This window comes from Perca fluviatilis, chromosome 23 (genome assembly GCF_010015445.1).
Source record: "Perca fluviatilis chromosome 23, GENO_Pfluv_1.0, whole genome shotgun sequence".
NCBI lineage: Eukaryota > Metazoa > Chordata > Actinopteri > Perciformes > Percidae > Perca > Perca fluviatilis.
The window spans coordinates 91,193-104,996 of NC_053134.1; the positions used below are offsets into that span (position 1 = coordinate 91,193).

The following is a 13,804-nucleotide window of genomic DNA, read 5'->3' on the forward strand; positions in this document are numbered from 1 at the left end:
TGTCTGGGACACGGGAGACCGGCATAGTCACTGGGGCAGTCTCTGGGACACCGGAGACCGGCGAAGCCTCTGGGGCACCGGAAACTGGCAAAGCCTCTGGGGCAGTCTCTGGGGCACCAGAGACTGGCAAAGTCAAAAGAAGTCAAAAAGTCAAAAGAACATTCGGGGAGGTCAGTCAACGTAGACTCTGGGAGAACGGTCATCGACTACTCTGGATGGCTTGACATCAGCCGGGGTTTGGGGAGGCTGCACGCCAGCTTGGGTACACTGGTCAGCTCGGGAATACTGGTCAGCTCGGGTACACTGGTCAGCTCGGGAACACTGGTCAGCTCGGGAACACTGGTCAGCTCGGGTACACTGGTCAGCTCGGGCACACTGGTCCACTCGGGAACACTGGTCAGCTCGGGCACACTGGTCCGCTTGGGAACACTGGTCAGCTTGGGTACACTGGTCCGCTGGGCCGCTCAGGTCCGACGAGAGGTTGATGCAGGGCATGGCACTGGGAGCCATGTTGTCCCTTCCTCCGTCTTTGGCCTCCACGAGTCCCAGGAAAAATAGCCAGATGGGTCCCTTCAAAGGACTGCTTATTGACGGTGGTGCACGCTGAACCGAATGCCGTAGTGCCGATAGACAGGTGTTCAGGGGAGCTGCAGGAAGGTGAACTCAACCGTTGATTTCCAGCTTAAAAGCTGGCGGCTTTGGCCTCTTCAGTCTGTCTATCACACTTGGCTAAATACTGGAAAATAGTCAAAAACGTCTCTGGCTCTCCTCCTGGGGAAGAAATGACAGGACTAGGAGTAGTAGGCAGAGGAGCAGGTTGGGTGACAGACAAAACCCCAGTAGTCACAAACCTAGCAGGCTGAGCAACAGGCAGGCTGGTGGTTGCTAGCTGACATTGAGGTAAGCCGGGAATTTGAAGAGGAGCATTGGTGGAGCAAACAGACTTACACAAACCCTTAGCAGATGAATGAGCTGGAGTGGAAATGAAGCTTTTAACCGAATCTGGAATAGAGTCATTAAGCCAGGGACAAAGGAGTCCTGGAAAAGGCAGGCAAAAAAGGAAATCCAAAATGAAGTCCAAGTCAAAAATAGAAACACAGGAACACTAAGACTAACACACAGGAATACAAACTGGAGACAAGACACACAATGACCTGACACAGGACAGGGGGAAACACAAAGACTAAATACACAGGGCAACGAGAAACAGGTGACACAAGGGCTGGGAAACAGGTGAAACACATCAGGGCTGGGGAAACAGGTGAAACACATCAGGGCTGGGGAAACAGGTGAAACACATCAGGGCTGGGGAAACAGGTGATACACATTAGGGCTGGGAAAACAGGTGAAACACATCAGTGCTGGGGAAACAGGTGAAACACATCAGGGCTGGGGAAACAGGTGAAACACATCAGTGCTGGGGAAACAGGTGAAACACATCAGGGCTGGGGAAACAGGTGAAACACATCAGTGCTGGGGAAACAGGTGAAACACATTAGGGCTGGGGAAACAGGTGACACACATCAGGACTGGGGAAACAGGTGAAACACATCAGTGCTGGGGAAACAGGTGAAACACATCAGTGCTGGGGAAACAGGTGAAACATCAGGGCTGGGGAAACAGGTGAAACACATCAGGGCTGGGGAAACAGGTGAAACACATCAGTGCTGGGGAAACAGGTGAAACACATTAGGGCTGGGGAAACAGGTGACACACATCAGGGCTGGGGAAACAGGTGAAACACATCAGTGCTGGGGAAACAGGTGAAACACATCAGTGCTGGGCGAAACAGGTGAAACACATCAGGGCTGGGGAAATAGGTGAAACACATTGGGGCTGGGGAAACAGGTGAAACACATCGGGGCTGGGGAAACAGGTGAAACACATCAGTGCTGGGGAAACAGGTGAAAACACATGAGGGCTGGGGGAAACAGGTGAAACACATCAATGCTGGGGAAACAGGTGAAACACATTAGGGCTGGGGAAACAGGTGACACACATCAGGGCTGGGGAAACAGGTGAAACACATCAGTGCTGGGGAAACAGGTGAAACACATCAGTGCTGGGGAAACAGGTGAAACACATCAGGGCTGGGGAAACAGGTGAAACACATCAGGGCTGGGGAAACAGGTGAAACACATCAGGGCTGGGGAAACAGGTGAAACACATCAGGGCTGGGGAAACAGGTGAAACACATCAGGGCTGGGGAAACAGGTGAAACACATCAGTGCTGGGGAAACAGGTGAAACACATCAGGGCTGGGGAAACAGGTGAAACACACATCAGGGCTGGGGAAACAGGTGAAACACATCAGGGCTGGGGAAACAGGTGAAACACATTAGGGCTGGGGAAACAGGTGAAACACATCAGGGCTGGGGAAACAGGTGAAACACATCAGGGCTGGGGAAACAGGTGAAACACATCAGTGCTGGGGAAACAGGTGAAACACATCAGGGCTGGGGAAACAGGTGAAACACATCAGGGCTGGGGAAACAGGTGGAAACACATCAGGCTGCGGGGAAACAGGTGACACACACAGGGCTGGGGAAACAAGGAAAACACATCAGGGCTGGGGAAACAGGTGAAACACATAGTGCTGGGGAAACAGGGACAATATGAAAAACACACCAGGAAACAGGAAACAAGAGGTGGAAACACATAAGTGGACACAGGGATGGAAACACATAAAAGGTGGAAACACATCAGGCTGGGGGAAACAGGTGAAACACAGGCGGGGGGGAAACAGGTGGAAACACATGAGGGCTGGGGAAACAGGTGAAACACATCAGTGCGGAAACAGGTGAAACACAGGGTAGGGGGAAACAGGGGGACATCACATGCGGCGGGAAACAGGTGAAACACATCAGTGCTGGAAAATGGAAACACAGGGTGGGAAACAGGTGAAACACATCAGTGCTGGGGAAACAGGTGAAACACATCAGGGCTGGGGAAACAGGTGAAACACATCAGTGCTGGGGAAACAGGTGAAACACATCAGGGCTGGGGAAACAGGTGAAACACATCAGTGCTGGGGAAACAGGTGAAACACATTAGGGCTGGGGAAACAGGTGACACACATCAGGGCTGGGGAAACAGGTGAAACACATCAGTGCTGGGGAAACAGGTGAAACACATCAGTGCTGGCGAAACAGGTGAAACACATCAGGGCTGGGGAAACAGGTGAAACACATCAGGGCTGGGGAAACAGGTGAAACACATCAGGGCTGGGGAAACAGGTGAAACACATCAGGGCTGGGGAAACAGGTGAAACACATCAGGGCTGGGGAAACAGGTGAAACACATCAGTGCTGGGGAAACAGGTGAAACACATCAGGGCTGGGGAAACAGGTGAAACACATCAGGGCTGGGGAAACAGGTGAAACACATCAGAGCTGGGGAAACAGGTGACACACACAGGGGCTGGGGAAACAGGTGAAACACATCAGGGCTGGGGAAACAGGTGAAACACATCAGGGCTGGGGAAACAGGTGAAACACATCAGGGCTGGGGAAACAGGTGAAACACATCAGGGCTGGGGAAACAGGTGAAACACATCAGGGCTGGGGAAACAGGTGAAACACATCAGGGCTGGGCAGAACAATCAAAAAAGGCGGGAAAACACAAGACAGGAAGTAAAACCAAACAAGACAAGACAGAAAACCAGACTATCAAAATAAAACAGGAAACATAAACAAACACAACCATAACAGTCTGTACAATATAATAAAGTAGAATCACAGGTATAAATATCAGATTCAGTACAATAGAATAAAGTAGAATCACATGTATGAATAGAGTCAGTACAATAGAATAAAGTAGAATCACATGTATAAATATCAGAGTCAGTATAATAGAATAAAGTAGAATCACATGTATGAATATCAGTACAATAGAATAAAGTAGAATCACATGTATGAATATCAGAGTAAGTACAATAGAATAAAGTATAAAGTATGAATCTGTTGTCAGAGTCGATTCAGGATTGTTGTGGAGATTTTGAATGAAAACGACAACAGACCAAACTTCCTGCAGGAGACCATTCAGCCGTTCAGCATCAGTGAGGTAATTACATTACATCATTACATTACATTATTATATTATTACATTACATTATTACATTACATTACATTACATTATTACATTACATTACAACATGGAGGATTACATTAAATTATTACATTACATTATGGAGTATTACATTACATTATTACATTACATTACAACATGGAGGATTACATTACATTATTACATTACATTACATTACATTATTACATTAAATTATTACATTACATTACACCATGGAGGATTAATGCTGGTTTCTACCAAACTTACAGAGTAAAGTGTGTTTCCTGTATGTAAAGTAAAGTAAAGTCTGTTTCCTGTGTGTCTACAGAGTAAAGTAAAGTGTGTTTCCTGTATGTAAAGTAAAGTAAAGTGTGTTTCCTGTAAAGTAAAGTGTGTTTCCTGTATGCAAAGTAAAGTAAAATGTGTTTCCTGTGTGTATACAGAGTAAAGTAAAGTCTGTTTCCTGTGTGCAGCTGACGGCGGTGAACTCTGTGGTTTTTTCGGTGAAGGCTGTCGATGCAGACGGAGACATGATCAGTTACATCATCGACCAATCATCGGTAAGACGTCCACATTGTTCTGTCGATGCCCTGAGTCATGAGTGATGTCATTCTGAACTCACCTGTCACCTGTTCCCCGCAGCGTGATGCAGACTTCTTCAGGATCGATCTGCCGAACAGCGGGAACCTGGTTCTGAACAAACCTCTGGACTATGAGAGCAGAACGGAGCTGCAGCTGATCCTCTGGGCCCAGGTATCCCTCAGGCATCTAACTAATCATTAACCAATCAATAACCAATCATTAACCAATCAATAACCAATCAATAACCTTTCAATAACCTATCAATAACCAATCATTAACCAATCAATAACCAATCATTAACCAATCAATAACCAATCAATAACCAATCATTAACCAATCAATAACCAATAATAGGCCAAAAAAAACGTAGAAAGGAAACAACAAAAAGATGCCGAGTAGCGTTATTATGCAACGATAAAGAGATGTAATTTTCTTTCAGAACGACATCAATTTTTCTGATCTTTTCGCACCGCGAATAAAGACATTAACCAATCAGGTTGTGCTTAAGGGCGGGGCTACACACTGATCTGTCAATCAGGACAGAGGCTTAGTAATGCTAACCATGCTAACCATGCTAACACTGGGGACATTAAAATAGACTCAACCTGTTTTTAGCTGTTGTCCGAGTTTTCATCTTAAACTTTGACCGTTTTACCGTGATTTCACTGCAGCATAGTGTTCTTCAGTGTTCTGCCAACCAAGCTAGCTACCGCTAGCATTAGCTGGGGTAACTTGAGGGAAAGTCTCCAGATGTTCTGCTCTGCTGTACATGCAGATGAGTGTCTCCAGATGTTCTGCTGTACATGCAGATGAGTGTATCCAGATGTTCTGCTGTACATGAGTGTATCCAGATGTTCTGTTGTACATGCAGATGAGAGTATCCAGATGTTCTGCTGTACATGCAGATGAGTGTATCCAGATGTTCTGCTGTACATGTAGATGAGTGTATCCAGATGTTCTGCTGTACATGAGTGTATGCAGATGTTCTGCTGTACATGAGTGTATCCAGATGTTCTGTTGTACATGCAGATGAGAGTATCCAGATGTTCTGCTGTACATGCAGATGAGTGTATCCAGATGTTCTGCTGTACATGTAGATGAGTGTATCCAGATGTTCTGCTGTACATGAGTGTATGCAGATGTTCTGCTGTACATGAATGTATGCAGATGTTCTGCTGTACATGCAGATGAGAGTATCCAGATGTTCTGCTGTACATGTAGATGAGTGTATCCAGATGTTCTGCTGTACATGAGTGTATCCAGATGTTCTGCTGTACATGCAGATGAGAGTATCCAGATGTTCTGCTGTACATGAGTGTATCCAGATGTTCTGCTGTACATGCAGATGAGTGTATGCAGATGTTCTGCTGTACATGCAGATAAGAGTATCCAGATGTTCTGCTGTACATGTAGATGAGTGTATCCAGATGTTCTGCTGTACATGAGTGTATCCAGATGTTCTGCTGTACATGCAGATGAGAGTATCCAGATGTTCTGCTGTACATGCAGATGAGTGTATCCAGATGTTCTGCTGTACATGCAGATGAGTGTCTCCAGATGTTGGATGACTTGCTTCAGAAGGGTTGAAAATCAGAAACATTTCCTCTTTAGCAATTAGCTTAGCATAGAGCCATGAAACCATAACCACCACTGGTTTGGCCGCGTCATCCTCCCCAGCTCCAACTTCTCCTCCAAAACCACCACATCTGGTTCCATCTAATCTTGTTCCACCACATCTGGTTCCACCACATCTGCTTCCATCTAGTCTGGTTCCACCATATCTGGTTTCAAAAAACCAAGATGGTGACGCCCGTATCGCCAAACTTGAGCTGAGTGCACAAAGTATTAGATAGACTCATATACATCATAATACTGAGTATTAGATAGACTCATATACATCATAATACTGAGTATTAGATAAGACTATACATCATAATACTGAGTATTAAATAGACTATACATCATAATACTGAGTATTAAATAGACTATACATCATAATACTGAGTATTAGATAAGACTATACATCATAATACTGAGTATTAAATAGACTATACATCATAATACTGAGTATTAGATAGACTATACATCATAATACTGAGTATTAGATAAGACTATACATCATAATACTGAGTATTAGATAAGACTGTCCATCATAATACTGAGTATTAGATAAGACTATACATCATAATACTGAGCATTAGATAGACTATACATCATAACAGTGAGTATTAGATAAGACTATACATCACAATACTGAGTATTAGATAGACTATACATCATAATAGTGAGTATTAGATAGACTATACATCATAATACTGAGTATTAGATAAGACTCATATACATCATAATACTGAGTATTAGATAAGACTATACATCATAATAATGAGTATTAGATAAGACGAGACATCATAATAATGAGTATTAGATAAGACTATACATCATAATACTAAGTATTAGATAAGACTAGACATCATAATACTGAGTATTAAATAAGACTATACATCATAATACTGAGTATTAGATAAGACTCATATACATCATAATACAGAGTATTAGATAGACTATACATCATAATACTGAGTATTAGATAAGACTATACATCATAATACTGAGTATTAGATAAGACTATACATCATAATACTGAGTATTAGATAGACTATACATCATAATACTGAGTATTAGATAAGACTATACATCATAATACTGAGTATTAGATAAAACTATACATCATAATACTGAGTATTAGATAAGACTCATATACATCATAATACTGAGTATTAGATAAGACTATACATCATAATACTGAGTATTAGATAAGACTATACATCATAATACTGAGTATTAGATAGACTATACATCATAATACTGAGTATTAGATAAGACTATACATCATAATACTGAGTATTAGATAGACTATACATCATAATACTGAGTATTATACATCATAATACTGAGTATTAGATAGACTATACATCATAATACTGAGTATTAGATAAGACTATACATCATAATACTGAGTATTAGATAGACTATACATCATAATACTGAGTATTAGATAAGACTATACATCATAATACTGAGTATTAGATAAGACTCATATACATCATAATACTGAGTATTAGATAAGACTATACATCATAATACTGAGTATTAGATAAGACTATACATCATAATACTGAGTATTAGATAAGACTCATATACATCATAATACTGAGTATTAGATAGATTATACATCATAATACTGAGTATTAGATAAGACTATACATCATAATACTGAGTATTAGATAAGACTCATATACATCATAATAATGAGTATTAGATAAGACTATACATCATAATACTGAGTATTAGATAAGACTATACATCATAATACTGAGTATTAGATAAGACTCATATACATCATAATACTGAGTATTAGATAGATTATACATCATAATACTGAGTATTAGATAAGACTATACATCATAATACTGAGTATTAGATAAGACTCATATACATCATAATAATGAGTATTAGATAGACTATACATCATAATACTGAGTATTAGATAAGACTCATATACATCATAATACTGAGTATTAGATAAGACTATACATCATAATACTGAGTATTAGATAAGACTATACAGTACAGGCCAAAAGTTTGGACACACCTTCTCATTCAATGTGTTTCTTTATTTTCATGACTATTTACATTGTAGATTCTCACTGAAGGCATCAAAACTATGAATGAACACATATGGAATTATGTACTTAACAAAAAAGTGTGAAATAACTGAAAACATGTCTTATATTTTAGATTCTTCAAAGTAGCCACCCTTTGCTTTTTTTGATAGCTTTGAAGAGCTGACGGGTGTCACCACTTTATTCCAGTATCCTGGATCCATGAAATAACTGGATTTTAAAAATAAAAATCTGCCTGCCTCTATGGGAATTTACAGTTTTTTACAATCACTTTGCTACTAATTTCAGAACCTTGATGTCACTCTAGACACAAAACTCAAAACGGTCATCACTTGTAACACAGACTGTCCAATGTTCAAAACATTGCATTGTGCGTTCATATCTTTAAAGAAATCTTGCACATTCACAATCATTGGTTCAAAAAACGAATTGATTGTGAAATACCATTGAAACGTGACTTTAGATCACCCACACACAAGCTACCCATAGATTCACTGGGTCATCGTTCTTACAATCATTAAATATTGTAGTACAAAATAAGTGATACATGTTTCATTATGGTACTAGATGTAAATACATCCCTGTAAAAGTACTGCAGTAGTAGAGAGAATACTACAGACCAATGTGGTACGAGTATATATGATATATATATATATATATATATCATCATCATCATCATCATATTCTTTATTCAGGACATACAAAAAAATGGTCCATAGCACAATACAAAACATAGCAAAAGGCAGACAAGTATATATATATATATATATATATATATATATATATATATATATATAATATATATATATATAATAATAGTAACTGTATTTACAGTATCCAGATAAGTTGCAGATAAGTTGATTGAGAACAAATTTGCATTTGCAACGACAACCTGTCACATTCACACAGTTCCACATTCATACCTGGAAGCTGCCCAGTACAACCCCAGTCTGATCTGCTGGCCACTGAGCAGTATATATATACACACATACAGTACTTTATATATAAAGTATATATAAATTATATATCTCAATCATCAGTATCGAGTTGGCAGAATTGGACCAGCAATTCCAAGGGCCTGCATCCATACAGTGCAGTACTGTCAATACTGTCTCAAAGGTAGCACATGGGACCATAGAAACAGTATCTGGTAAACAGTAGTACATTACAGTAAAGAATGATGATGAAATATTACATCCCTAGATATTGTATTCTAATTGGTTTATGCTCCACGCTACCTGGTGACAATGAATCTTGTTATCTTGAAACTTTCATGATCTAAACATGGTATATTGTTTGTCTGTTTCCATACAGTCATTAAGAGTAATGCAACAGTTACTTATCATTTAGAGTAGTTGTATGGATTGATAGTTAGATGATTGTAATGAAATGAATAGACAATCATCTGAAATGTAATGTGTGAATTGCCTTTTGAAATAGTAGTACTATGATGTTAAGTTGTGTCATATTGAACAGGTGATCTTTGTTAAATGAACAAATGATCTCAGGGTTATGTGTATTGAATCCAAGCAATTGAAAAAAGTATTAGAGTTTTGATAAATGTGATCATTGGTTGTGAGTTTTGTGTCTAGAGTTTTGAAAAATGCAAAGTGATCGTAAAAAACTGCAACATAGGGGTGGACTGACTTTAGTTGCCAGTGGTTTAGACATTAATGGCTGTATGTTGAGTTATTTTGAGGGGACAGCACATTTACACTGTTATACAATCTGGACACTTAATACTTTAAATTGTAGCAATGTGTCATTTCTTCAGTGTTGTCCCATTAAAAGATATAATGAAATATTTACTAAAATGTGAGGGGTGTACTCACTTTTGTGAGATACTGTATATATACAAACACATATATACTCATACCACATTGTTGGCCATGGCCGAAGGTTTTTTTCAAGATGTTTGGCTAATTGCGATGTAGATGAGAACCTGTGGCCAAATCCTAAAGACAGAGTTGATGAAGATGTAGAGTAAGTACAGTAATCACTTCTTTGTTTTGCTTTTTACAGTACAAGCAATTTGAGGAATACTGCATTTGATGTTTTACAGTACTACTGTCTTTTCTTTTCTATTTTGTAGCTAATTATTTTGCTTTGATTCAAGTAAACCTATGTTGTAATCGTACTGTATTGTTTTTCATCATTACATTTCAGGTTTTGTTCAACGATTCCACTGTCTGTAGTATTCTCTCTACTACTGCAGTACTTTTACAGGGATGTATTTACATCTAGTACCATAATGAAACATGTATCACCTATTTTGTACTACAATATTTAATGATTGTATGAACAATGACACAGTGAAACTATGGGTAGCTTGTGTGTGGGTGATCTAAAGTCACGTTTCAATGGGATTTCACAATCAATTAGTTTTTTGAACCAATGATTGTGCAAGATTTCTTTAAAGATATGAATGAATGATGTAATGTTTTGAACATTGGATAGCCTGTTACAAGTGATGACTGTTTTGAGTTTTGTGTCTAGAGTTTAGAAAAATAACATAAGGTTCTGAAATTAGTAGCAAAGTGATCGTAAAAAACTGAAAGTAGTTTGTATATCTTATATATACGTGTGTACTTCTATCCTGTGTATTTTGTATCTTTATTTGTGAATAGTTGTTCTTGTATTCTATCATATTTACTGTTTATTGTATATTCTGTGTGTGTGTGTCTGTGTGTGTGTGTGTGTGTGTGTGTGTGTGTGTGTGTGTGTGTGTGTCTGTGTGTGTGTGTGTCTGTGTGTGTGTCTGCGTGTGTCTGTGTGTGTGTATGTGTCTGTGTGTGTCTCTGTGTGTGTCTCTGTGTCTGTGTGTGTGTCTGTGTGTGTGTGTCTTTGTCTGTGTGTGTGTCTGTGTCTGTGTGTGTGTCTGTGTGTCTGTGTCTGTGTGTGTGTCTGTGTCTGTGTGTGTGTCTGTGTGTGTGTGTCTTTGTGTGTGTGTGTGTGTGTGTGTGTGTGTCTGTGTCTGTGTCTGTGTGTGTGTGTGTGTGTCTCAATCAATCAATCAATCAATTTATTTATATATAGCACGCTTAAAAACAACCATGGTTGACCAAGGTGCTTCACAGGTTAAAACAACAACAACAAATTACTGCTCATACATTTTATACAACAATAAAACATGTGTAATATACAGTATACGAGGTATAGTGAAATTAAAATAAAATTAAAATTACCAGGAAATAACAAACCTAACTCGAAGGAAAAGCCAAAGAAAAGTAATGAGTTTTTAACAATGATTTAAAGCATTCCAGAGTTTGGCAGGTTCTGATATGGACTGGCAAGTTGTTCCACAAGTTAGGGGGCAGCTACACTGAAGGCTCGATCACCTCTGGTTTTTAGTCTGCTTCTCGGTACATCCAAGAGGAGGAGATTAGGGGTCTTAGCACTCTAGCCGGGATATGACGTGCAGAAGCTCTGTTAAATATAATGGAGCCAGGCCATTTAAGCATTTAAAAGTCAGTAGTAAAATTTTAAAATCGATCCTATAATGAACAGGGAGCCAGTGGAGGTGCGCAACACAGGTGTGATATGGTCCCTCTTCCTTTTCCTGTCAAGAGACGTGCAGCGCATTTTGGACTAACTGCAAACGCTGAAGCGATGACTTATCTAAGCCCGCAGATTACCGAGTTACAGTAGTCAAGGCGAGAGGTTATAAGGGCATTTATCACCCTTTCCAGATCTTTAGGATGGAGATATGCCTTTACCTTGGCTATAGTTCTCAACTGGAAAAAACATGATCTGACAGTGGCGGATATTTTTTTATCAAGCTTAAATGCACTATCTAACACAACACCAAGACTCCTCACAGTTGAACGACTGTTCGAAGCCAAGGGGCCAAGATAATTTAAATCAAGAGGTTTAGGGTTTCCAAATACTATGAGCTCTGTCTTGTCTCCATTTAAATTTAGAAAGTTTAAATTCATCCATGTTTTAATGTCTTTCATACAATCAAACAGGGGCTGGAGATTTTTTACGTTCAGGGGCATATAAATATGAGTGTCGTCTGCATAACAGTGAAAGGAGACCTCGTGCCTTTCAAAAATGGAGGCCAGGGGCAGCATATACAAAGAAAATAAAATGGGGCCTAAGACGGAACCTTGGGGGACACCGCAGGTAAATGGAGCCTTTTCAGATAAAAAATCCCCGAGTTGGACAGAGAAGCTCCTGTCAGTTAGATAAGATTCAAACCACCTTAGTGCAGTACCTTTGATTCCCACACAACTCTCCAAACGTGCCAGGAGAATTGAGTGGTCCACAGTGTCAAAGGCCGCAGTAAGGTCTAAAAGCACTAAGACAGCAGAGGCTCCTGAATCGACAGTTAAAATCAAATCATTAAAAACTCTCAACAATGCAGTTTCAGTGCTATGACGGGATCTAAAGCCGGACTTTTCATAAATATTATTACTAATTAAAAAGTTTGCAGCTGCATAGAAACTACTTTCTCCAAGACTTTAGATAGGAAGGACAGTTTTGAAATGGGCCTGAAATTAGAAAGAACAGCGGGATTAAGATTTTCCTTTTTTAGCAGCGGTTGCACAAAAGCATGTTTAAAGGCGGACGGAATCTGACCCGAGACAAGACAAGTATTTATCAATAACAAAATACACGGTCAAACGGTATCAAAGACTTCTCTAATCAAACGAGGGGATACTATCTGAGGGACAGTTTGTAGGCCGCAGTTTATGGACCACCTCAGATAGGGATAGGATTGATATGGGCTCAAACTGATCTAGTACCGCAAGGCATACAGGAGGAGCAGAGGGATCAGGATCACAGGATGTGAACACAAAGATCGAAGAACAGAGATCTTCTCAACAAAAAATTCTAAAAAAGAATTACAAAGGTCCAGTGTAGGTGTAACAGGAAAAGATTTGCGAGGATTTGTAATATTGTTAAACATATTGAACAGAACTTGTGGCTTGTGACGGTTATTTGCAACCAGTTTAGAAAAATAATCAGATTTTGCCAATTTTACAGCACTTTGATAATCAGATAGATATTGCTGTAAAATTCCATAAGACACTCTGAGTTTATCTTTCTTCCACCTTCTCTCAGCTTGCCGACATGCACGTCTGATCGCTCGGGTAATGTCATTTAACCAAGGCTCTGAAAGCGGTTTAGTGCGTTTCGCCTTCAAAGGAGCTACAGAGTCTAAGATATTTGTGCAGGTTGAATTAAAAAGAGTTATGAGTCCATCAGCACCATTAACATCACCTCCATCCAATTTATAAAGCACAGAGTCTTTAAAAACAGCAGAGAACTGTGCCGGGGTTTGACTGTTAAATACACGGCGGCACTGTGAAATAGGAGACTTAATTACAGAACATGGAACTGTAATCGTAAACAAGACAGGGAAGTGGTCCGAAATACATGCACTACATATTTCGTTTATATGAACACACAAGCCATGAGACAGCACAAGATCTAATGTATGTCCCTTTTCATGTGTCGGGCCAGACACT

At 39.9% G+C, this 13,804-nt stretch overlaps 1 protein-coding gene across 5 annotated transcripts in view; it reads left to right on the plus strand.

Moving 5' to 3' along the window:
- The window catches only part of LOC120553492 (cadherin-related family member 5), a 36,197-nt gene that overhangs the window by 15,175 nt on the left and 7,218 nt on the right, over window positions 1–13,804 (plus strand). For all 5 annotated transcript variants that reach the window (XM_039791976.1, XM_039791977.1, XM_039791979.1 and 2 more), the window contains 3 exons: window positions 3,970–4,062; window positions 4,539–4,625; window positions 4,708–4,818. In XM_039791976.1, coding sequence (XP_039647910.1) covers window positions 3,970–4,062; window positions 4,539–4,625; window positions 4,708–4,818 — 291 coding nt within the window. The remainder of the gene's footprint in view (window positions 1–3,969; window positions 4,063–4,538; window positions 4,626–4,707; window positions 4,819–13,804) is intronic.